At 60.1% G+C, this 25,287-nt stretch overlaps 1 protein-coding gene across 4 annotated transcripts in view; it reads right to left on the bottom strand.

The window, feature by feature from the left end:
- TCF3 (transcription factor 3) overlaps nucleotides 1–24,949 on the bottom strand; it is a 32,343-nt gene extending 7,394 nt beyond the window's left edge. For 3 of the 4 annotated variants that reach the window (XM_069480924.1, XM_069480926.1, XM_069480927.1), the window contains exons 1-16: nucleotides 24,798–24,949; nucleotides 22,912–23,043; nucleotides 19,437–19,509; nucleotides 10,059–10,132; nucleotides 9,748–9,826; nucleotides 7,256–7,323; nucleotides 5,862–5,991; nucleotides 4,791–4,840; nucleotides 3,402–3,504; nucleotides 3,153–3,325; nucleotides 2,940–3,072; nucleotides 2,508–2,566; nucleotides 2,345–2,423; nucleotides 1,380–1,453; nucleotides 987–1,145; nucleotides 779–902 (exon numbers count right to left, since the gene is read on the bottom strand). In XM_069480924.1, the coding sequence (XP_069337025.1) occupies nucleotides 779–902; nucleotides 987–1,145; nucleotides 1,380–1,453; nucleotides 2,345–2,423; nucleotides 2,508–2,566; nucleotides 2,940–3,072; nucleotides 3,153–3,325; nucleotides 3,402–3,504; nucleotides 4,791–4,840; nucleotides 5,862–5,991; nucleotides 7,256–7,323; nucleotides 9,748–9,826; nucleotides 10,059–10,132; nucleotides 19,437–19,509; nucleotides 22,912–22,983 (1,450 nt within the window). In that variant the 5' untranslated portion in view covers nucleotides 22,984–23,043; nucleotides 24,798–24,949. The remainder of the gene's footprint in view (nucleotides 1–778; nucleotides 903–986; nucleotides 1,146–1,379; nucleotides 1,454–2,344; nucleotides 2,424–2,507; nucleotides 2,567–2,939; nucleotides 3,073–3,152; nucleotides 3,326–3,401; nucleotides 3,505–4,790; nucleotides 4,841–5,861; nucleotides 5,992–7,255; nucleotides 7,324–9,747; nucleotides 9,827–10,058; nucleotides 10,133–19,436; nucleotides 19,510–22,911; nucleotides 23,044–24,797) is intronic. The other variant, XM_069480925.1, reaches the window with a different exon arrangement.
- Nucleotides 24,950–25,287: the final 338 nt, after the last annotated feature.

The raw sequence follows: 25,287 nt of genomic DNA, 5'->3' as shown, positions 1-25,287 counted from the left end.
CTGCCCTGTCCCCTCCTCACCCTCTTCTCCTCCCTGTCTCCCCCTCCTTACTCTGCTCTGGCCACACGTGCCTCCTCGCTATTCCTCCAACATACCAGGCACATCCTGCCCCAGGGCTTTTACACAGGCTGTGCCCCTGCCTGGATGCCCTTCCCTCAGGTTCCTGCCTCTTCCCGCCTCCTCCCAGGCTCTGCTCACAGGCCACCTTCTTGCCTCTGGACCAGCTTTAAACTGAGCAAAAGCTCCTGACGCCCCCGCCCGGCATCCTATACTTCTCCCGTGTGCAGAGCTATGTCCAAGGGAGGGCTGTGTTCCGCTTGGCTCTGTTGTTCCCCAGCACCAGGATGGTGCCAGGCACACGGCGGATCCTCCAAGTGTGCCCACTGGATAATCTCAACCCACTGTCAACTTGAGAACCAAGGGGCAGCGGTCCAGAAGCTGCCAGCATCACCCGCTCAGAGGCCAAGGCCAGACCCCTCTGGTCCCTCCCACAAAAGCTGACTGGGCACCATGTCCCAGGAGCCCCCATGGTGACTGCACCTGCCCCCGGGTCCCACCCTCAGATTCTTCACCTGCAAGGCAGGTGGGATGCCCCCTACTCTGCACCCTGCCCCGATGGGACCCGTCTCCCTATCCCAGGCCTTACCCTCATAGGGCCCCTGTGAGGTTAAAGAACGGGGTGACATCATGTCACTGACAATCCCAGGTGGACTCCCACCATGCCTCAGTTTCTCCAGCTGGAACCAGGGGGCTGGACAGTCCTGTGCCAAGGGCTTACCGCTATAGGAGTCGGGCGGCCGAGAGAGGTCAGGGAGGGCACCCGGCTGGCTGGGCAGTGCTGCGTGGTTGTGCAGGAGGCTGGCGCTGCCCGCGAGGCTGTCCTCTGAATGGCCACCTCCGACCTGCAGGTGTGGGGAGGTGGGCATATCAGGGCTGGGCTGGGTCCCCACCTGCCCCTGTCCTGACCGGCCTCACCCGGTGCTCACCAGGCCGACGTGCCGCCCACCGAGTGGCATGGAGCCGGCAAAGCCCGAGGCCAACGCCCCGTGGCCAGGCAGCAGTCCATGCATGTCGCCGGCTGTGCCCACGGCGTGGCTGCGGAGCACATGGATCGCTTCGTCCAGGTGGTCCTCCATCTTGTTCTGCTGCGGGAGGTGGGGCGGTGAGAGGCCGCCAGGACCCCCACACGGCCCCACACACGTCCCCTCTGCACACAGGCAGCAAGAGGTCACACCTCCCCTTCTCTGGGAAACCTCTGTCGGCCTGGCTTTGGGGGCTCCCGAGAAATTAACTGAAAGGTTTCTTCCCAGGGAGTGTGTCCCAGTGCACACTCTGCGGGCTGCAAGACCCCTGGGCCGTGGGAGGGCAGGGGTGCTCACCAGGCCGTGGAGACCCCCGTCGTAGCTGGGGGATAAGGCACCGGGGGCTCCTGCGCGGGGCCACTGTGACGTCCCTGGAAGACATAGGAGGCGTGTGAGTGGGGGCTCAAGAGGCAGAGATGGGCACAGCCTGACCTGCTGGGTCCTTGGGAAGGGAACTGTTAACAGCTGTGCTGCCTGGTATGGCCACACGGGGGCGCCTGTCACAGGCAACGCTGTGCTCAGCCCTGCGAGGCAGGTCCCCCACCTGAACCTCAGTTTCCCCACCTGCAACACCCCCCCCCAACCCCGCACAAGTGGAAGATGGCTCAGGGACACACAGTAGGTGCTCCAGAAAGTGGCTCCGCCCACCTGCCCCAGGGACCAAACAGGCCACAGTGCAGTGAGAATCCCCAGGCGTCCCAGGCAGAGGTGTGGACTCAGCTGCCCAGGCCGTCCAGAAACTCAGCTCCCCCTGCCCGTCCTTGTAGGGACAGGGTCTGTCCCCCTCACCAGAGCCAGGCATGGGACACACAGCTGGGACCTGATAAATATCTGTCAGGGAACAAATGACAATGCGCACAGAGGCTAGAGGCCAGGCGGCCCCGGCCCTGCTGCTCTGGCCTCGCCCCACTGGCTCCGGTCTGCCCTGGATCTGCTGGGTAAGTGAGCATCCCCTCGTGTCCACAAGCCACAAATTGCGGGCCCTGCCTCCCAGCCTCTGCCTGCGCTGTGACCCAACCCAGATGCCACCACCCAGCCCCTGACACTGCCTGGCTACGTGCTGTGGCTTTGGAGGAGTAATGTGGAGATCACCTCCTCCAAGGAGCCTTCCTCAATTGTTCACTGGAGCACATGCCTGTGGGGGGTCCTGTCCGGCTGCCTGGCTCTGGCTGCCTGGCTCTGTGATGTGAGATGCCACAAGCCCCCTGGGGCTCCCCAATCCCTCCCCCACCTGCCTGCCAGCCCCAGCACCCTTCACAGACCTGCCAGACCCTGTGGCGAGCCCACAGGGGAGGAGGGGCTGGAGGAGAAGTTATTGCTTGAGTGATCTGGGGAGTAGATCTGCGAGGGACAAGAGATATGGGCAGTCAGGGGCCGGCCTCTCGGTCCTTGGCCCAGCCCCCCACCTCCTGCCCTGAGCCTCACCGAGGCCAGTGCCTTCCCAAGGGCGTCCCCGGAGCTGCTGGCTGTGGTCCCTCGAGAGACTGTGGGAGGAGAAAGGTGAGGCCCAAACTCAGGGGTGCCACCCTCTGATGTGGCCTGGCTTGGATGCCCTGGTTGATGGGGAGCTCCTTCCTGCACCCGGCCACCATGCAGACATCCCACCCCAGGGGCTCCCTGCCCCTGACGCCTTGACCCGGCTCCACAGGGGCCGAGGCTCTGGGGATGGGCAGATCACAGGACCCTGGGTGTGCAAGACCCTTCTCTGAGCCTAGGTTTTCCCATATAATGTGGGAAACCCACTCCTTAGAGAGCTGTTTCCAAACCACCCCCATGCCCACTGGGCAGGGTGGGCCCATGGGAAGGTGGGTGATATTACTGACAGTGACAATGGCTCCCTCGGGGCAGGGGCCGTACCCATCAGGCTGTCGGCCCCGCTGACGGGCGGCGTGTGGCTGGAGACGCTGCCGTATGCGACTCCGGGGGCTGAGGAGAAGGTGGACACAGCTGGGAGCCCCCCATTCACCTCCGCCCCGTGCAGCTGGTAGCCCTGGGGGACAGGGAGAGCAGCGTTGGTCAGAGGGTGCTGTCCCTGAGCCACCCGCCCCGCCCCGCCCCCCGTGGTCCTACCATGCGCTCGTGCTGGTGCAGGCCACCGAATGTACCACCACTGCTGCTGCTACTCACGGAGCTGCTGCCGCTTGCGGGGAGGGGCAAGGGGGACGAGCCCCCGCCCAGCATGGGCCCAAAGCCTGCCTGGCCGGTAGGGCTCCAGAGCTCAGTGGAGGGGTGCAGGCTGCCGTCTGCAGAGAGGGGGACGGTGAGGCGGGGCTGGCGAACCCCAGGCCCTGCCCGGCTGTAGGGAGAGCCCCCATGCACCTGCCATGTAGAAGGGGCTGGGGTAGGCGCTGCCGGGGGTCTTGGCAGACGGGTAGGCGGTGGTGTCCCTGCCATAGTCGTCACCTGAGCTGGGTGGGTACACCTGCAGGCAGGCGGGCATGGTCAGGGGGGAGGGGCCTGGTGGGGGATCCACCAGCCCCAGCCTCAGCGCCCCCTGGCTTAGTCCACCCACCACCCAACTTCCCTGCCTTGCTCCATACCCTGCCCTCTAAACCACCCTCGCTCTGGGTAAACCCAGGCCCAGTGCTTGAGGTGGTTCTGCAGGTGCCCTGTCTCTCTTGCTCCCTTGCCAGCCCCCACCACCTCTTGCCACCCTCCCACCTGCTAATATTCTGGCCTTTTTGCCTAAAGCCTTTGAGACTGGTCTCTGTCCAGAGTATCTCTTCCCTCCTTAATCCAGCAAACTCCCATTGACCCATCAAAGCCCTAGCTGTGATGCCCCCAGCCCTTCCTTCTCCCTTGCGCCCTGTATGAGATACCCCAGTGATGGAACTTTGCTTGACCCAGCCCAGATCACAAGAGACCCTGGGGCCTCAGAGTCAGTGCCCTGGAATGACATGCGTCTGCGGCTGGCCCCAGAGGCAACTCTAATGGGCTGGCACTGCCTGAAACTGGGTGGCTGGGCTCAGCAGGAAAGCGCTGGGATCGATTGGTAATGTCTACCCTCAGCCTGGGGCAGAGAGCAGGGCAGGGTGGGCCGGGGGACTCTCAGCTCTGATGCTGGGGTGTCAGGAGAAGAGGGCCCTGGGGAAGCAGGGAGGGCAGTGGTACTGTCACACGTGGAGCCTTAAAACTGCTCGAGCCTGACTGCGCCTCCAGCCCGGGACCCAAACCCAGGCCTGCCGTGAGCTTGGCCGGCCGGAGTGCGAGCCCAGCCTGGGCGTGGCAGCCAAGCTGGGAACCAGTAAATTGCCTTTGCTTCCAGCGTGATTGCATCGCGAGAGTGCGGCACTGTGAGCTGCCGATAGGCCGCCACCATCTGCCGGGCCTGGCACCCTGCCAACTGCCAGGCAGCAGGCAGAGACACAGGCAGACACAGGGCAACGGGGAGGGGGCCCTTCTGGACTGCCCGGACCCCTGGGAGCTCCATCCTGGCCCCAGTGAATGAGGCCTCAGCCACAGGGCCTGGCTTCCTCTAAGAGCAAGAAAGATGCAGGCCGGACTGAGGAAGGACTTCCCTGCCTGCCCCGCAGAACTGGGGGCTTGGGGCAGATTCTGGCTCAGAACCCAGGAGGGGCCAGCAACCCCCTGGTGAGTGGTGGCAGCTGGTGTGTGTGTGTGGGGGGGGTACCTAAGCCTCAGGGTCTCAAGAGGCACTCAGCTGTGGGGTCCCCCCCACCCCACCCCCTCTCCTGTCCCACAACTCACCGAGGATGGAAGACCCGGTGGGACCTTTCGGACCTTCTTGGGCTGCGTGTCTGCCGGGAGCAAGAGGAGTGAGTGACGCCGTCTGGTGCCCCCGCACCAGCTGGCACAGTGCTGTCTCCCCCCACCCTGGGGACACCTCTCACTGCCCCACGCCGCCCCCCCCGCCCCACTCCTGAGAAGAGACCCTCCAGCTTTCCATTTGATAAAACTGTTAAAAACCTCAGGTCTGACTTGGGGGGAAAGGCGGTACAGGAGCAACGTATGTAACCTGCAATTCTGTATCCCCCATAACAAGATGAAATAAAAAAAAAAAAAAAAAACAAAAAAAAAACCTCAGGTCTACACAGGCCCAAAGGTGCAAAAAAATCATTTCCCCCCACCTCATGGAGGAGTTTGGGAAACGAGCTGTTCACGGTATTTGCGCCAAGTCCCCCGACTGTCCCCACCCTCCTCAGTAGCGGACACACGCAGACCAGGAAAAGATCCGAGAGGCAGACGCCCACGTCTCCAGCGAGGCCAAACGAGGCCGCACCCTCGTCCTGCTTTGCCAATGCTCTCAGCAGTGTCCTTTTCTCAGTCAGCTCAGAGCCACCACTTTCCACACTTGTGTGCATGTTGCCAGGGACATCCCTGTTTAAAAAATGATCCAGCACGGTGCTGACGTTGCCTTGTGCCCCTGCCGGCAGGCAAGGAGGCGGCGGGGACCTGTGGCAGAGAAGCCTCGCAGGCGACACCATGCTGGCCACCAGCTTGGTGTGCGGGAGTCAACATCAGACCTTCAAAGGTTTCTTTACGTGGAAACACACACGCAAGCGTGAGCTAAGACCACCAGCTGACACACATGTAGTGATCAGACACTCACAGGAACCTGAACCCGGATACCCGGGGAGCAGTGACCCACACAAACCCTGTGCAACCACGTTTGGGACAGAGCCACCTCTTGGTTTAGCGACCATCCCAGCGTCCAGCCAGGATGTGCGGGGTGAAGCACAGGGGTCTGCCCCGCCTGTCCCCTCAGCTAAGGACACCCCACTTCCCTCCCACAGCCTCCCCGACCCAGACACCACTTACCCAGGCTGCTGTCCGCGGCTCTCCGCCGGGGGTTGCCAGGGTAGGAGTAGAACTGGGAGCTGCCCTTGAGGCCTGATGGGGACAGCGGCCCGGGGCTGCCGAGAGCCAGCTCACCTGGCAGGAAGCCGGCCTGGGCGGGGAGGCAGGGGTCAGGAGGCGCCCAAGCCAATCCCAGCTGGAAGGCCAGAGCCCCTCGGACCGTCCACGGGGAGCCCTGACCATCAGGGTGTGGTGGGAGAGGGAGCATCCCCTCTGCTCACTCGCCATATTTCTTTCCCGACACCTGCCATTCCCTGAGACTGTGGGCCGCGAGCTGCACACTTATTTTCATAAAGAAAACTCGGAGAAAGAAAAACTGTTGATACCAAACGTGATCACGTGTTTTGGTGACAATGGAATCTGGTCCTTCGACCTGGTGGGTGCCTTTTTGTTTCGTTACAGCTGAAGGAAATGGTTAATTCTGCACGTGCTGGTCTCACACGGGCTCTACTCCTGGGGATCAGGCCCCCCCCCCCCCCGGCCAGGTCCTACAAGCTGGCTCCAGTGCCTGAGCTGTGGGTCTGTGCCCTGCCATGTTCCCATCGTGGATGACCCGGCACGGGCAGCCTTTTGCTCTGAAGACCTGCACGTCCTGAACCCGGGACACCTCAACCTTCCCATCTGTGCAATGAGCACGCTGGCTGTTCCCTGGCCCAGGGGGGAGTTCTACCCTCGGCACAGGGCCTGGTATCCAGCTGGCGCTCAATAGCTGCAGCAGCTGCTACTGTGGCTCCAGCACAGACGGGACAATGCCCTGAGATCCAGAGTCACTGGCAGGGGCAGAGGTAAATCCTGCTGCTGCCCAGGATGGGAGCCCACACAAGGGCCGCTGGGGCCGGTCGCTGCCCCCACCCCCCAGGCCTCTCAACCGGGCCCAGCAAGGGTGAGAATTTCACCTGGGCTGCCATGTTGCCTCAGTTTCCCTCTCTGCCACTCGGTCTGCATGTTGGCCCCCCCAGGCTTGGACCTGGGGGTGGGGCAGCCGTGGGGCCAGGGGCTGTGGCCTGCCTGGGTCCCACCTGCCTCTCTCCCTCCCCATCCACACCCAGCCAGCCAGGCCTGGCCCAGGGCCTGACCTATTTTAGCTGCTACCAGGGAGTGGACAGAACTTGGCCGGGCCGGGAAAGCTCCCGCAGATCAGAAGAGGAAATTGTGCCAAATTTGTTTAAAATTAAAACACACAAAAAAAATAACAGGTGAGGGCAGGGAAGGGAGCTGAGCTGGCCATACCCCCCAGCTGGGTCACCCAAGCAAGTCCCTGCCCACTGGTGCCTGCCACCCCACCCCCGCCTGGGAAACAGGTGGCACCCGCCCCGCACTCAGCCTGCCCCACCAGGCCCGCCAGTGTCCCTCACCTGAGTCAAGCCGCCAACACCCGTGTCTCTCCCGAAGGGGGCGTACGTGCTCCGCTCACCGCCCTTGCCTGCAGGGGAGGAAGCAAGGTCACTGACTCCAAGTAGCACCCTGAGGGGCTGTTGGGGTCAACCCAGCACCTGGCACAGGGCTGCACACAGCAGGCTCTCAGTAAGTGCATAAGACAGAGAACAGGGCCTGTCTCCCCGTCCACCAGTAAAGGGGTCCCCAGATGATCTTGGGCTGACTCAAAACACAAAACACTCTGCAACCAACACGTCCGCTGTCCGGGAGCTGGGACTACTGAGGTTAGGGTGGCCTCTGCCCTTCCAGAGCCTCAGTTTCCTCTGTTCAAGGTCGTAAGCTGAGGCCCGGGGCTCACACGAGGCATCTGTCCGTCCCCGTGGCCTGCGTATGTGGCGTCTGCCAGGCTCAGCGCCAGGCCCTGCAGCTCCCCAACCTGCACAGCACAGACTTCTGCCAGCATCAGCTCAGGAAGGAGCGTGCGGCCCACATGACAAGCAGCACCTCCCCCGGATGATTCCCACTACTCAGTGACAAGGGGATGATTCCCACTACTCAGTGACAAGGAGCAGTCGGGGCCTGAGAGAGCCCCTGGGGAGGACAACTGCAGACTCCCCGGACTGCTCAGACCCAGAGCCATTTAAATCCCCTTTTGGCTTAAACTGGGCGCTGAACTTGACAGGAGGAGTCAGGATGCTCAACTGACTAATTTATGTTCAAACCAGGAAAAAAGAATCTACTGGTTTCTTTATTTTAAAATTAAGACCACAGCTAGACTCCCAGAGCAAATGCTCCCGGACTCTGGTGTTTTTTTCCCTCCCGTGTCATTATGGCGACCTCGAGGGGAACAGGCCATGCTCACAGGCCCCCTGGCCACACCCCACAGCAGCGGCCGCTGGCCCCATCCCATGGGTGAGAAAACGGAGGCGGAAGGATGTGCAGGTGCCTGAGCCGTGGGGAGGCTGAGGCCGCTCCAAACTCCCACCTGCCTGCCCTGTCCTCGGCTGAGCCTGGGCATGGGGGCCCAAGTGGGACACAGCTGGGCTCCGGCGCTGCTGGACAACCAGCCGTGGGAACCACCCAAGTCAGCCTCGGGCCCAGCAGGAGCAAGAGGAAGAGGCCATGAGGAAGGAACAGCCAGAGGGGAACCTAGTGTCCGGCAGGTGCAGGGGCCACCCCGGACTATGGGGGGCACTGGGCTTCACCTTCTCCACCCAAGAAATGGGCACAAAACTCAGACGAGCCCTCCCCTCCCCTCCCCACTGCACACAATTTGTTTCCTGCCCAGGCCACCCACCTATTGTGCACCAAATCCCAGCATGGGCAAAGTGACACATGACCCACCCATGGGGCCTCAGCCAGGGGCTGCCCCCTCAAGGTCCAGCATGAAGGCCAAGGTCCTCAAAGTCCTCCAGCCTCAGTTTCCCCACTGGCCAATAACGCTCTGGGCCACATAGTTCACAACTGAGCAGAGCACCTGAACCCAGTCACACATCGAAGCACCCAAGGCAGACGCACCGACCACACCACATGCTGTTTTCTCACGAACGCGAACAGAAACACTGCTGGCTACCCGCCCGCTGCCCAGACCCTGGAGACGTGCAGGGAACCCATGTCCCAGGGTCGCTGGGGGACGGCACAATCTCCGTGTTTAGCAGACAAGGCACCATGGGGGAGCTGCCCCAGGCCCCTCTCCAGGGAGGAGCCCCAGAGAAGCCAGCCCTTCCCACTGCCCCAGCCCCTGAGTCCCCAGGTGCCAGACTCTCGCAGGAGGGGGTCATGAATGTGGGGGGGGGCTGCAGGGGTCACCCGGCGGGAGGGAGGGCTCTGGGGATGACCGCTCAGGCAAGCCCCTGCCCAGCCACAGGCTCCAGACAGGTCACTTCTCTCGGAGCCTTGGTTTGCTGTGCAGGACGGGCTGGGGCAGTGACGATGACAGACACTGATGGCACCGTGCACACAGCAGGGCCTGGCAAGCTGCGCATGTCCTCACTGCCTCCTACAGGGATGGTTCCGGGGGGAAACTGAGGCTCGAAAGGGGAGTCAACGGTGGAGCAAGACTCGATCCCAGGCCCGTCTGAGTCCTGATTTTTTCGGTTACAATGACGAGGGCCACAGAAGGGTGCAGGTGGGCTCTGACCCCTCGAGGAGTCTCCAGGGCTCCCTAAGTCTACCTCCCCACAGGCACCCGGAACCCCAAAGCAACCCTGGGCAGGCAGTGGGTCCAGAACCGCCTTCCTGTCCCCAAATTGCAGGAAGGGAAGCTGAGTCGCAGAGTGCCATACCGGGGGGCCAGGACTGCGTCCACCTGCACCCTGGGGATCGGCAGAGGCTTCGGCCGCCAGTGACCTCTGGGCGAATGTTCAGGAGGTGCCACTGCCCTGCGTGCACTGACCGTGCCTGGAAGCCTACCGCACGTGCACGTGTGCGTAGCAGCGGGACCGGTGGCGGCACCACCCCGGGCACTCACCTCCAAGCCCGGGTCCCAGGAATGTGGACGAAGAGAGGCTGCCATGGGACTCGCTGAAGTGGGCGCCTTCGCTGTAGGTCTAGAAGAGATAGGTGATGAGGAGTGCTGGGGCTCTGGGGCCTTGGGCCCACCCCTCTATGATGGCTACTTCCAAGGGCCAGGCTCAGAACTCGAACCCACGTCTCTCAGTCCAGCCCCCTGGGAAGCCGGTTGGCATCTGATTTCCTCCTCCTCTCGGCCTCAGTTTCCCTGTGTGCCCCCACCCCAGGAAAAGGACACCCAGGGACTGGGACCCCGCAGGGCCTCCTCACCCGGCTGGGGTCGAAGGAGGAACTGTTCTGGTCACTGGTGCCCCAGGAGCCGGGGCTGGGCCGGTCCTCAAGACCTGCAGGGCAGGAAGGACAGAGTTAGTGTCACCCTCGCCCCTGTCTGGCTCTGATGCCAGCTTTGGGTCCCACTGCCTTGGGGGAAGCCTCACCAGATGCAGAGGGCTCTGGGAGCCCCTTCCCACCTAGCCTCACACCACCCAGCCCACACGACACCACAGTTAGCAGCAAATGCCACAGACACCTGGGACTCAGGGTGCCTGGAGGTCTGTAAGCTCAAATAACCCTTCCATCAGCTATCTCTGCTGGCAAACTCCTGCCCATCTGCCAAAGCCCCAGCCATCATGCCAACCCTGGGCAGAGCCCTCACGCTCACACTGAGCCTCCTCCTCCCAGATTCAGGTCCCCGCCTCTGACCCAATCCTAATCACATGGGGCTGAGGTATCTCCGCCTCAGGTGCAGGCTCTTCTGACCCTGCCAGCTCTGAGGAAGCTGGAGTCTCCCTCTTCCTAATTCTGCCAACGCAGGAGGCAGGGCCATCCCGTTGTTGGAAGAGCAGCAGCAGCTGCCAGGGACCATCCTCCAGGCACAAGGCTGGTGGCCCAGCCAGGCAGAAGTGAATCCCTATCACACAGGAGCAAGGCTGGCCCTGGCGGCAGGAAGGCCTGTGGCAGGGCAGGAGTTAACCAGCATGGGGCCTAGGACCTTGGTCCCAAGGGTGGGGCAGGGCAGGGTGGGGCCCCTATCTCCTAGAACACTCTCACTCAAGGCACCCGAATCTTCTGCCCCGGGAAGTGCCTGATTGGACCCTTCCCGGGGCTGGGGACTATGTCCCCCTTCATGGGGCCATGAGCCACTCCCTGTGCCTCAGTTTCCCTCCTCCACAGATGGGGCTACAAACAGACTGAACTTTGCTGGACTGACGTATCCATGCCCAAGTCTTGAGACTGAGTGCCAGGCCGGGGAGCCCCTGCCCTGATGCCTGTGCCGGGCATCAGCTCGGGCTGCCGCCACCTGCCACCACAGCCAGGATGGACACTTTGGGTACACCATGCACCCCAGCCTGGCTCCCTCGCCCCACCCCTGCTCATCCACACCATAAACTTATTCCAAATTGCATCCTTCTATTTTGGTGCCTTTGTGTTAATCATTCCCCCCAGAGAATTGGTGTTTAATTGCTGTCTAATCTGCATAATTATGCATATTAATCTCTCAGTGTGATGAATATTCATACCACTCATTTAGATTTTGTTTTCTAATCAAAAATTTCCAATGGGATTATGGGGTGGGGTGGGGGGCTGGGCAGGGGGCTCTCATAGTCTCCAGGAAGCCACTCAGCATTTGTTGCTGGGTTGGGGTGCCTGCTCCCCAAGATGCTGGCCTTAGCTAACTTGGACCTTGGGGGAGCGGGCTGGGTGCATGAGCTTGGGCACAGCACCAGTACCTGCTGGGCCTCAGTTTCCCTCAACAGGCACCTGCCTACTATCTGTTCCCCACTGGCCACAGCCCCCACCTTAGGCAAGGGCATCCCTGCGCTGGGCAACCCCATCCCAGTGGGCACCTATAACACACCCACAGGTGCCAGGGCCCTGGAGTGAGCAAGGGGAAGCCCCGTATCAGCCAGGGTGCCCGGCAAGGACACACACCCAGCCCCACAGCCCTTGGCTCCCAGACTGGCCCCACAAGCCCCCAACAGAGGCGACGGCCCCGCTCTGCCCCTTCGGGAAACCCCCCTTGCCCGGCTCTCAGCCTCCCCACTTCCACCAATGACAAAAATAGGGACAGCTCCCCCCACGTTAATACAGTTATTAAAATCCCCACCGATTAATTATGCATTTTAATAACCCAGTCATGAATATTCATAATACATCCCTTGCTCGTGTTCTAATTAAAACGTACTAATAGAATAAGATGTTGCTGTTGGAGTGTAATTTTTTTTGTGATTTTTTTTTTTTAAACGTTAGAGGTGAAATCCTCACAAGCAGTGCCCAGGAAGGATGCTGCCTGCTCTGGACCGCCTGGCCACCGAGCGGCCCGGAAGTGGACATGCAGAGGGTGGTGGGGAGGGGGCACGGCTAACCCTCGGGGCTTCAGCTCCAACTCCAGAGGACTGGATGGCAGAGCCGCCCACCTGCCCAGGTTGCCGCTAGGATGACAATGAACACAGTGCTCAACGAACCCTCACCATCCCTGGCTTCCTGGGCCTGGTCGCCGGTGACTGTGGCCCATTTGCGAATGAGGGAACAGGTTCCACAGGCACTCAGTACTGAGCAGGACCCAGTGGCCCATGGACAAGTCTGGCCCCCTGCTTGTTTCTGTAAATAAAGTTTTATTGGCACGTGGCCACACCCCGTCTGTTCCCACACTGTCCACAGCAGTCTCGGCAGAACCAAGCGGTGGTGGCAGTAAGCAACTGGCCGGCACAGTCAAGACAGTCACGACAGTCACGACCTGGCCCTTTATGGAGAGAGTGGGCTGACTGCTGCGCAGGAAGACTGGCATAGAAACTGCCAGAGCCCGAGCCCCAGAGTTCAGGACCCGGAGTAGGTCCCAGAGCCCGACAGGTAAAACCCTGCTGGGTATCGGCCCTGCCCCAAGCCCTCGGACACACCAGCAGGGGTTGGCTTCAGATCCACCTGGAAACGTCATCGTGCAGCCCCAGTTCTGCAGTGTGCCCCGACCCAGGGGTCTCAGGCCAGAGTCCTGGGAACCATTCCCCTCCTATGCTGTACCCCAGGTGGCCTCACCAGATCAGAACCCCAGCTCTAGTCCCCGCAGCTATGCCTGGGCACGTGAGCTTTTAGAAGCAAAAACTTGCTGTCCCCCCCTCCCTCTAACACCTCCCAGCACCCTCGGGGTAGAGACCAAACTCCTCCCTGACCTCAGCCCTCTCCGGTCCTTCCAATGCACCCCTGTCTGGGCCTGCCCCTACCCCATCCCAGCCCAGGTCCCCCACACACTTGCCTCCCACTTCTTTATTTTGCTCAGAAATGACTGTTTCTCCAATGGAACTAACTATCCGCCACAACCAAAAAGCTCTCCAGCCACGCTGTCCAACAAGCTTGAAATGTGGCCAGAGACATTGGAGGGAAAGAACTTCCAATTCCATGTGACTCCAACGAGTGAGAACGCAGACAGCCATCCGCGGCTGGTGGCTGCCGTGCTGGACGACGCAGCCCCCAAAGATAACGACTAAACTACTAGTGACGATAATCACAACCACCACCGACCACGATTGCACCTGACAAATAAAACAAACAGCAACGCCTTAACACAAGTGCCCCGGCAGTGCTTGCTCACGTTCTGCTCCACTCAGGCCCGTGTGGGGCCATCCCCAGCACGCGTGGTCAATGAGACCTCCGAGCTGGCCAGCTCTCCCTCCTTCTTTTGTTATAATTAAAAATCTTAAAGAAACCGACCTACCCCACTGCCCCGCAGGCCAAGACGCTTCTCTGACCCACTTCTAGTCACCTGGGGGCTCACGAGGGGCAAGATCAGACGCTGGTTTGGGGGTAGGGGGCAGCTTTCAATTTTTATAGAAGCAAAAACTGAGGGAGGGGCTACAGGGAGGGAGGATGTGCCCTCTGCCCAGACTAACTTATGCCCCTTTTATCTTCCTGTTTTGCTTTTCTGGTCTGCAGAATTTGGAACCTTATTGACTCTCCCAGGGCAGCCAGTGGCCAGAGGGTGCAGCTGAGACGCTCCCAGTGTCCTGCAGAGGACTGGACTGTGGGGAAGAAAGTGTCGCCGGAGCAGCCTGGAGCCCTTCCCTGTAGGGGCTGGGCATCCCGGGAAACCCTCCTACGTCCGCCCCTGGTGTCTGGGGCGCAGGAGAGTGGGGCCTGAGGCCCACCCCTGGCGAGCAGAGAACGTTGAGTGGAGCCCCGAAGTGGCAGGATGTACCCTGCAGCGGAGTAGCCGTGAGGCCGTGCAGGCAACACGTCAGCCTCCTCTGGCAGAAACCAGGGGCTCCTCCGAACCCAACCTCTCCCCGGACCCCAGAGAGTCAGCCCCAAGCCCTGGGGGCTTCCCCGGTGAGCAGAGCTGTCCTGACAAATATGTAAACAATAATTAACAGAGAAACAGAACCCCCCCTTTCCACTGCAAATTTCACATCAGTGACAACAGTGACAACAGAAACCCCCCCACCTCCCCCTATTGGTGTCTAGGAGTACCCAGGCAGCAGCCAAGAATGCCCCCAAAACCTGCAACCTCTCTGCAAGCAACAGACATGTGAGGGAAACACACACAACAGAAAGAAAAGACGAAGTCTGGGGATTAGAGAATGATTTATCCCAGGACAGATGACTATGAAGACAGCAATCACCACATGTCCTCGAGGAAATTACAAAGCACATGGCATCTACAGAAGGACCATGCCCAGGAGTGTTCTACATCATCGAATCCTTGCCATGGCCACAATTATCCCCATTTTACAGATAAGAAAACTGAAGCATAAAAGAAAAGTTGTTTGCTCGGGCCCTCACAGTAAGCGGCAGGGTCACCATCGCAACGATACAAATGTTTCCCAGTAAAATACAAATAATATACAACCCACAAACGAAGAGACACAATGTTTTTTAAAAGTGGCGATTTACTGACACCAAACACCAGGGTGGAAGAGACAGAGCAGCTCGCTCTTCCTCTGCCCTGCAAAAGGGGGAGATGCGATTTCACTTCTGAAGCGCAAAGAGCGAGAAACGGAGCGTTTACACTCGTTATTCACAACTAGGAAAATAATCGCTGCTAGAGCCACAAACTGGCACAGACCTTCCAAGAACGGTTCAGGGAGACGCGCTGGACAGAAGTCATCGCAGGCACAAAGACGGGAACCGGAAAACGAGAGAGTATGGAGGGAAGGCTGAGAGGTAAGATGGACCTGGACTCGATTTACTTAAATCTAAAGACACAGCACCTGCAATAGACAGTTCTGGAACAAGTGACCCGGTCAGACCATAACCAGGTACACATGGACACACCAGGCCGTGCGCACAAAAGCAGAGGCTGTGACAGGCACATACAGTGTGAATCCGGGGGACGGGTTCTCACCATGGCACAAGGTGCTTTGCCGTGAAGACGCCCGACCCACAACGCATCCTGCTGTCTGTGGCCTCCACACGCCCAATAACCCGGCATCGGAATACGCAGAAACAGACACCAGCAAACACGAGGGTGGGGGAACAGCCCTGCTCGTCGTCCTCGACATCTAACAGATTAAACATCTAAACACGGTGCAGCTACGGGCTAAAGACCTCACAGCCCCACGTCAAACTACCTCCCAAGTACTCAGGAAAGATCCCACTGCTCAAGTGGCCCATCCACCGGCCAGAGCACGACACACATGGCTTCCAAACAGCAGCCACCACTGAAGCCACATCTGATTTCTGACACTGGAGGCCAAGAAATCAAGAAACAAACACTCCACACCCAATTTGGAACTCAGAAATCATCTTTTTAAAAAAATCAAATATCAGGCTGGGTGTGGTGACTCACACCTGTAATCCCAGCTCTTTGGGAGGCCGAGGCAGGAGGATCACTTGAGGCCAGGAGTTCGAGACCAGCCTGAGCAAGAGAGAGACCCCATCTCTACTAAAAATATAAAAATTGGCCACGTATGGTGGTGGCACCTATGGTCCTAGCTACTCGGGAGGCTGAGGCAGGAGGATCGCTTGAGCCCAGGAATTGGAGGCTGCAGTGAGCTGTGATGACATCACTGCACTCCAGCCTCGGCGACAGAGCGAGACTTTGTCCATTAAAAAAAAAAAAAAATTATCAAGTACCTAATACAACAAAAATGCATATTGTTGGCAGTGATGGAGTAAGACTAACATGGTCCTCAGAAGAAAATTTATAATCCTCAACACTCCGGCTACTGAACAAGAGAACAGATGTAAACAAATGAGGATTTCGATTCAAAAGTCGGGGAGGGGGGGGAAAGCTTTAAAAAAAGGAGAAATTAAGATAAAAGAGAAAAGCAGTCAATTAATTGATAAGTATTGATCCACCAATGAAGCAAATTTCTTGGAAGAACAATCAATAAAGTAGATAAAGCCCAGGCAGCTGAATCAAGGACAGAGGAACAAAGAGGAACAAACATAAGTAAAGGTCAGCCGAGACACACTGCAGATCCTTGTGAGCAAACAGACAAACGAGAGGTGACTCCACGTGTTCTTAAAGAACAGAACCCTCGAGGCATTTTAATACGTGGCTGAGATGATTTTTTTTCCCTAAGAAAATGCTAAAATGAACAAGAGGCGTGGACCAGATCTCCACAAGCAGGGAGGTAAGGACACCCCCAGGAAAAGCGTCAGATGGAGTCACTTGCTGCGCCCACTCAGAGGCTGTTCCCGAGAGAGGAGAGAGACACGACCTGCCCGGGGGTCAGAAACGCAGCCTCTGACGGCACCACTCCAGAACACACACAGGCAATCGCAAGTGAACGACGCTGCTGGCGGAGCTGATTCAGCGGCTAAAACAGGATGCCTGAAATTCAAGGGGTCTCTAGTATGAGAAACTGTTAACAAGAAACATCACTGGCCGGGCACGGTGGCTCAGACCTGTGGTCCCAGCTACTCAGGAGGCTGAGACAGGAGGATCACTTGAGCCCAGGAATTGGAGGTTGCTGTGAGCTAGGCCGATGCCACGGCACTCTAGCATTTGGGACATCCTGACAGATGGCGGTGTCCCCCGAAAACCGACTGAGCCCGTCTGAAAGAAAGCTGTACCCCTCTGGGGCCTGGCAGGGGTCCCACAGCCCCGGGGCTACCCCACCCTGCTGATGGACTGCCACACTCCCCGCCACCCAGGGTCCTCTGAGTTCAGGGTGACTGCAGTCCTGGGGTCCCCTTCACCACGAGGTCCGGGCAGGGCCAAGAGGACTCCGTCAAGATGTGCCCCACAGCTTACAGACCCCTCTCACACCCACTGACTCCAGAGTCCTCTGAGGACAGGGCAGACACCTATTGTGCAGATAAGGAAACTGAGGCTCAGAAAAATAACATTGCCCGACACAGGTGACACAGCTTGTCTGGGGCCTGGAGCTCCAAGAAGCGAGGGGGAGTGTGGTGTCTAAGCTCAGACCTTAGGGCTCCCTGTCCTGTGCCACCCCAGGGCTCAGGCTGGTGTTAGCTGCTGGAACTGAACCAGGGGAAGGGGACAGGGGTGTCCCAGGCCAGACCAACTACACTACATCCCTCAAAGGCAGTAAATGCAGCATGATGGGCCTCACAAGCCCCCTGAAAACTCAGCATGATGCATTTGGGGGCCCGTGGCTACCAAAACATCCATCTGCAAGTGGTTACAGGGCTCCTGCCAGGGCCAGGCATGGCCGGCCCGGAGGGAATGTTCTCTGAGCCAAGCCCACCACCACGGCTCAGGCTGTTCAGGGTCAGCAGGAGGGGAGGGAGAATGAGGGAGGACAGTGGATGAGGAAAGACAGAGACCCCCCTCCAAGCCAGCCTCCCTGCCAGGCACTGCTGTAAGCTTGGGGCAGAGGTCTGGGGGGACAACAGGAGACTGCTGCTGTGTCTGTACTACCTCCTCCAGGAAGTCCCTAGCCCTGACCCTCTGCCGAGGCAGGGAAGTGTCAGCACCTCCAGTTCCTGGGGGCTGCTTCCGGGGGGATGGCAGGAGGCCATGGGGATTTCCAGGCCTCCGGGAGCACTCCGGCCACCCTGCAGTGACTTCCTCAGGCCGACGAGAAGGCCAGTGGGGCAGGAACGTGATGTCCCTCCTTTGGGGGTGGGGGTGCCAACATGAAACACCCTGGGCACCCCTCAAAACTCCTCCTCCCCCAGGTGGAGCCCAAAGGTCATCCCCAGTAGCTTTTGGAGACAACTGTAAGACGGAACTGTCCACCCTGATCCCAGAGTCGGGGATGGACACAGCCTAAGGGGCCCCAAACCCAAGACACCCAGGAAGACATTCAAGTCCAAGAAGATAACCAAAGGCACTGGAGACCCTAAAACAGCCTTGAAGATGTGCCTGCCCTGGCCTCCGCCAGGGGCTCCTGTAGACAGCCAGGGTGGGATTCCTGAAACATACGACAGACCACTCTCTGCCCACAACCCTCCGTGGCTCCCTGCTGCCTTTGGAACAGAGACAGGTGCCCCTCCGAGGCCCACGAGGACCACAGCAACCTGCCCCATCCCCTCCCTGTCCTTACCTCACAGCCTTCTGACCACACTGGCCTCCTCACTGTGCTTCCAACAGCTGGGCACCGCCTGGCCTCAGGGCCTCTGCACAGGCTGAGCCTGCTGCCTGGCACACTCTTCGCCCACACCCTCATGGCTACCTTCCTCATGTCCTCAGGTCTCTGCTCGAACACCCGCTCCCCGGAGACCTCCCCTCCCCGGGCTGCAGCCTGGCCCTGCCACGTGCTCCTCCCAAGCCTGCCCACATGCCATTTTTTTTAGACAGGGTTTCGCTCTGTTGCCCAGGCTGGAGTACAGTGACACAATCACAGCATACCGCAGTCTCCAGCTCCTGGGCTCAAGCCATCCTCCTGCCTCAGCCTCCCGAGGAGCTGGGACTATAGGCACATGCCGCTACAGTTCGCTAATTTTTAAAATTTTTTTTATAGAAACAGGGTCTTGTTGGGTTGCCTAGGCTGGTCTGGAACTCCTGGCCTCAAGTGATTCCTCCTGTCTCGGCCTCCCAGAGTGCTGGGATCACAGGCGAGAGCCACCATGCCTGGCTGAGCCTTCAGTCAATTCTCAGCCCTCCTCCCTGCTGGCTCCCAACCCCCAACACCGCCCACCCATGGCATCGGTCAGGGTGACAGACTTGTCGAGGTCAGCCTGGGAAGTCTACGGTTTTAGTGCTCAAAGTCCCAGATCCCATGGAGCCCCCAAGGCCACCTCAGTCCTGGGCACACCAGGAAAACTGGTCACCCTAGTGCTGGGCCTTGTATATGATAAGTGCTTAATACATAACTGGGTGAAAACAGTTGGGGCAGCTGGACCTCACCTGGGACTTACAAAGTGGGTGGGATCTGGGATCTGGGGCTCCATGTCACACCTCCTCTGAGCCTTAGCTTCCCCCTTGTGCACGGACTAGACACAAAGCCTCAAGCCCCCCATCTGCACATAGGCCAAGCCCCCACAAGCCCCCACCGCAAGGCCAGGGCCCAGACTCCAAACACGAGGGGTGGGGGGCCCGACAGGACAGCACACTGCCTGCTGGGTTCTGTCCGCCAGGCCCGGTCAGGTTGTGCGAAAGACAGTGGCAGCACCTGGGGGCTCTTAGGCTCATTGCCCCCACCTGATCTGCTCTGCCCACCCCCATCCCCTCCCCAGCCCCCGCACCCTACACTCTAACCCCAACAGATCCCTACAGGCAATGGCCGGGAGCTGTGGTCCTACCTGAACCTCCAAACTGCGCACCGGCCAGAGAGGTGGGCCGGCCCTTTCCGTTGGCCACCGGCAGTGGGAACATCTGCAGGGAGAGGAGGGAGAGGTGAGTGGGAGCAGGTGGCAAACTGAACCCCGCAATCCCAGGCTCAACACCAGGGGATAGGGCTTGGGGACATTTGGGGACCGGCAGCCTAGCTCCACCCAGGCACATCCTGTCCCACTGGAGACCCAAAGACCCCGAGGCCTGTCATGCCCCAAATCTGGGTGTACCGTGGGCCCCGACCCCCAGGGTGCAAAAAGGCCAGACAACGGCTCCCCTCCTCGATGCCTAAATGCGTCACCCTGTAGGTAACAGTATCTAGTAGAACTTCAGATTCTGCTGTTCACAGTGTGTTTTCTGCAGAACAATGGATACAACTTATCCTCTCCAAAAGCGATGCAAACTTGCCTTTGCTTTTCACCTTTAAAGAGTGAATATCACGTTCCCTCAACAGCGGTATACTGCAAAACTCTGAAGTGAGGCCCCAATGCACGAAAACTGGCTGGGGTCACCGACTGTGCCAATACTTCCCAACGGATCAGGAAGCATCGCCTGTGTGCACTGACACCAGATCCTGTGGGGCAGGCCCTGAAGCTGGGAACAGGGGTTGTGTCCCCTACCCCCTATGAGGGTAGGCATCAGCCCGCCTGGTAGAAAGAGAAACTGAGGCCCAAGGAGGCAGCAGGTTGAGGCAGGGGTGACATGGAGCAGCCCTGGGGCTGGCAGGAAGCTGGAGGGGCCGTGGAAGGCCACGCCACACAGCGATTCAGCTACAGCGATTCAGCTGTGCTCCCATGCTCCCAGGCGCTAAGGTGTGGGGCGCCTCCTTCCCAGCTCACCCATACCCAGGGCACTAAATCCCTAAAGATTAAACAGCTTAGCAGCATTAACCGGAAAAAACCAACATCAACAAACCTTTTTGCCACAGAAAAAACAAAGCACATCCCTGCCCTGCCCCAAGGGGCTGGGTTTAAAGATCCTGTCTGGGTCCCAAGTGATTCAAGCAGCTGGAATCCAGGCCAGGGGCTTGCTGGACAGAGTCACCCCAGCAGTCCCCAAGACCTCCCTGCCAGCTGGGGGGTGAAGGCAGGGTGCCTGGGGCCATGTAAGGGAGCAGGACCCCTCCCCCACACCCCCATTCTAGGGGAAACTGAGTCCACATTCTCATCTGCCCCGGGAGAACAACGCACTGGTTCACAGGGAGGGGTGGTATTGCCTGGAGGTAGGTTCCGACCCAGAACTGCATCCTCTGTGTCACATGGGAACTGGCCCAACCTCCCCCCAGAGAGAGGGAACAGGGCCGCTCTGCCATTTGGAAACTGAGGCCTGCTTTGGGGGAAGGGTGGCATGGCCAGGACCAGAACCAAATGGACCCCAGGCCTAGGGCTCAGCCAAGTGCATGGGGTGCAGGTTGCTTCTGTTTCTGTTCAGTCTGTCCTCTAGGACGCCAGAGGCTATGGTGACATGGCACCTGCCACAAAGGGGCACCAGGCCGTGTCCTGAGGGTCCTGCAGGCCTTGTGACCAGCCCAGACCACCCCCCACACCCTGTGGAGCCTCAGTTTTCTCATCTGTGAAATGGACTCAGGACTCTTGCAGGGTGGGGCCTCTGCGCAGCCTCGGGGCGGGTGGGGGGGGGGGACTGGTCCCAGGGCAATTGATTTGTGTTTGCTCATTTCAGAAAAAGCTGTTGTTTCAAAGACACAAATTGACTCGATGTCTGTGGGGCAGGTGGCACAGGAGCAGCTATGAAAGCACAGAGAGGACCTGGGCAGTAGTGGTGGCTGCCTCTGTGCCCCTAACCACCCAGGCAAGCCCCCCTCATGACATTGAGGAGGGAGAAATGGGGCTACATGCAAAGCCCAGGGGAAGACGTCTGGAGGGGCTGGCACCTCCCCTCGCCTCAGCCTCAGTTTCCTCATCTGTGAACTGGGCCAATGGCTCTGACCTCGGGTGGGGGAGACCTTCGCCTGGTGGCTTGGGGCTCGGAGTCCTGCAGGGCTGAACCTGGGCCCCCGCAACCCCCCAAAAGCTGGTCTGTTCCGGCCCAATAGTCTGTGACTTGTCAGTTTAACAAAAAAACAACCAAACCACCTCTGGTTACTCAGCCGGGGAGGCAAAAATAAAACGGAACTTAAAAATACCAGCGTGGCCCTTCCGGAGCTGCGGCCCCTCCGTCCTGGGGGCCGTGTTTTTCCGCACAGTGGCTGATGTTTCAGTTTGGGGACTTTTGTTTTTGACAGACCTCAGTGGCCTGCGCTTCGTACCGGGGGAGTGTTGAATTCAGACTGAAAGTGCCTCCCCTGACCTGTTTCAAACCAAAATGGTGCTTAGCAGGGTGGGGGTGGGGGGCAGGTTTAAGGGATCATCCACAGTCAAGCCCAAAGAAGGAAACCGAGGTCCCTGGGTTTTTCAAAGAGACACTGACTGGCCCCCGACACCCACAATGTGTGGCCCCACTGCACAGATAGACAAACTGAAGCCCTTGGGTCTCCAAGACACCCACCAGCTCGCAGCACCCAAGGGGGCTCCAGTTTTTGGCCTCACTGAGCCTGAGCTGTCTGACCTCCGGGAGCCAGCACCCTCTCTGTGCCTCCATCTGCCCAGCTGCAAAAGGGACCATTCAGACACAATCAAACCACCTAAGACATATATGGATGCGCACGCACTCCCCACGGGGCCTGCCTTCCCCCCAACCACCAGAACAGTAATAAGAGTGCTTCCTCCTGGCCAGGTGCTATCTGCGGACACCCACTCCTGGGACTCCTAACACGGTCTCCTCTTGCTCAGCCACACCCAGGCTCGTGGCAACGTGACCGCTCCACACTAGCCATCCAGTGTGACCGAAAAGTTGGTTTTATCATGGGTCCTCTGCCCACACGAGACGGGGAGCCCTGTGAAGGCCAGGACGTGGCAGCCCCATTCCCAGCACTTAGGTCCACTCAGCACTCCCTATTTTTTTCTTTTTTGCCTCCATCATGGTGCAAATGATCCCAACTGTACCCATTTCACAGATTGGAAGATCAAAACCACAATTTGCTCACCCAACCAAGCTGAGGCCTCAGGGCTGAGCGCTTGAGGCCAAGCCCCAGCCACCCCCCACCAGAAGCCAGAGGCCCAGGCAGTCCTTTCCTCTCTCTGGGCCTCAGTTTCCCCATCTGTAAAGTGGCAAGCTGTCCCCATGCTGTGGCTGGGCAAAACCCCTATGCTGCACACACTGCCATGGGGGCATCAGCCTGCCCAGCGGAGAGGACCCCAACTCCCCCAGCAACTCCCAGAAGACCTCCCACCCAAACAGACCGAGGCCCCATTGCTTGGAGTTTTTTCAGCCGACCTGGTCTTTCCCTTTAAAAGCCTGCCCATGGGTTCTGGGGGCAGAGGAGGTGTCCAGCAGGTAGACACAGGCTTGGGCCGGGCTAGGGGGAAAGCGGGGGTCCAAGCTTACCATGCTGAAGTCCAGGAGGTCACTGAGTTCCTTGTCCGTGCCCACGGGCGCCATCCTCTGCGGCTGGCTCATCCTCCAGCAGCAACAGTGGGTGCTGGGGCCGGGGTGGGCACCTCGGGTCTAGAAACAGCCCTGCAGGGTGGACACACGGACAGAAAACAGGAAGGGAAAGAAAAAGGTTGAGCGACCATGGCCTATGTGCTATGTGGACACAGGAGGAGTGGGGAAACCTTTAAAAAGCCCCCTGGACGGCCCTGAGGGTCTTGGGGAGGACAGGGAAGCTGGAACTCCAGAGTTGGGGGCCCTTCCTCAGACCCTTCCTCAGAGCCCACAGGGAGTTTGAAAAGCGGGGAGAATCCAAGTTTCCTCGATGCCCTTGGCAGCCACCAGGGAATCAAGTGCAAGCTTTAAACTGAACGCGGAGTGGCCAAAACCTCTCCTGGCTCCACATCTCCCCTTTCCAGCCACTTCCAGGCTTCCCCACCAGCCCCACCCCAAGGGAAATTTGGTAACCCCCCTAGCAGCTGTCACAGAACACTGAAGTCACCCCCAAATTCAAACTGAGAAATCCACCAGTCAGACAGCCTCGAAGCCCCTTCCTGGCTTTGCGACTCAGTGGGGGGGGGTGCCCTTCAGAGGGACCCATGAAGCTTCCCTCCACCCCCAGAGAAAACTCAAACGAATTCAGAAAAGGAAAAAAAAAAAAAAAAAACCACCCTAGGTTGCTTTATTGTCACGATGTATCCGGGAATTATTTTTAAGTAACTTTAAAAACATCCCTTGCCTCTGTCCCCTGGGGGGAAGGGAGTCCCAATACCCGCGGCCCCCCCCCTCCGCATGGTCCCCGGAGGCCTCCGTTCTACGATGGGGGGATCTACCTGCCAGGCCCCATCCCACCCACAGAAAAGGGAGCAAAGTCTCCTGCCCAAAAAAAGGCAGGCAGGTGGGGGCTGGGGGCGCGGAGTGGGGGTTCCGGGGTCGTGGAAGCCCTAACTTTGGCAGCAGGGAAGCCCCGCTCTTTGTCTGCCCACCAGGCCGGGTGTGAAACGGGCGCCCCTGCGCGCCCCCTCCCCCGCGAAGTTTTCTTTCTTTTTTTGGAGGGCGTGTGAAACTGATTTTTTTGACGAGTACGAAACTGCACTTTTTTGTGGGGTAGTTGAAACCGATTTTAACACAGACTGGAGTGGAGGGAGGAGGGGGAGCGCCGACTTCGGCTTTTATAGGGGAGCTGAAAGACTTGTGGGGCGTCACAAGGACTTTTGGGTACTCGAAAGGCGACCTGGACGACGTTTGAAACCACCGGGAGCTGGCAGCGTCTCTCTTTGGAGAGGGGGGGAGGAGCGGGAGGCGGCCGGGAAAGCCCCCCCCCACCCCTACCCCCGGCCGGTGCAGGCGGCGCGGCCCAGATCCTTTGAAGCGCGCGCCGCCGCCGTCCCGCACTAACGCGGAGCAGATGTTTCTCCCCCCGGTCCCCCCCCGCCGGCCGCCCCCACCCGCGCCCGCGGCCCGCGCGGCCGCCCGGTCCCCGCGCAGACAAAAGGCCTCTCCCGCCTCCCCACTGCCCGCACACTCCGCGCCCGCCGGGCCGCTCTGGGGAGGAGGCGCCCCGAGAGCCCCGCGCCCGAGCTGGGGGGGTCCCCACGACGCCCCCCGTGCCCCCGCCGAGCTCCGCAAAGTTTGTCCCGAGTGCGCGGCCGAGGCGGGGGGCGCGTGGGCCCCTCCACGTCGCCGCGCAAAGTTGAAGAACAATGACTGGGGCCCCGCCCGCCGGCCCCCCGCACCCCCGCGGCGCCCCCCGCCCACCCAGCCAACTTTGCACAAAGCGCGGGTCCCGGGTGCGCCCCTCCCCCTCCCCCCGCCCCCCCGGCCCGGCCCGGCGCGGTTACCTGCTCAGCGCGGCCAGGCGCGCGGCGCGCGAGGGGTGGCGGCATGAAGCGAGGCCCCCCCGGACAAAGGGGCGCCGCGCCCGGGCCCCCGAGGGTCGCGCGTGGGCGGCGGCGGCGCGTGGCCCGGGCCTCTCCCCCGCTCCGCCCCGCGGGGCCGGTGCGCGCGCGCAGCCAGCCGGGGCGCTGGGGCAGCGGCGTGCGCGGTGCCCGCGGTGCCCGCCGCCCGCGTCGGGTCCGGCTCGGCTCCGGCCCGCTACGTCCGCAGCCGCCGCCACTGCCTCATCTTCCTGCGGCGGGAGACATGTTCCGCCCCCCGCCCGCGCCCGCGCAGGCCACGCCCCGCGTAAGGCCCGCCCCGCCCCGCCCCGCCCCGTTTCGCGCCACGCCCGCCACGCCACAGATCCCTCCGCCGCGCCCGCGCCGCCCGCCTCCCGGCCTTGCGGCTCTGTCCCCGCGAGCGCCCGCGAGGGGACCCCTACGTCCCCCCCGG

Source organism: Eulemur rufifrons, chromosome 2 (genome assembly GCF_041146395.1).
Source record: "Eulemur rufifrons isolate Redbay chromosome 2, OSU_ERuf_1, whole genome shotgun sequence".
Classification (NCBI taxonomy): Eukaryota; Metazoa; Chordata; class Mammalia; order Primates; family Lemuridae; genus Eulemur; species Eulemur rufifrons.
Note: the sequence above shows the minus strand (reverse complement) of the source record. Positions and strands in the feature narration are given on the sequence as shown.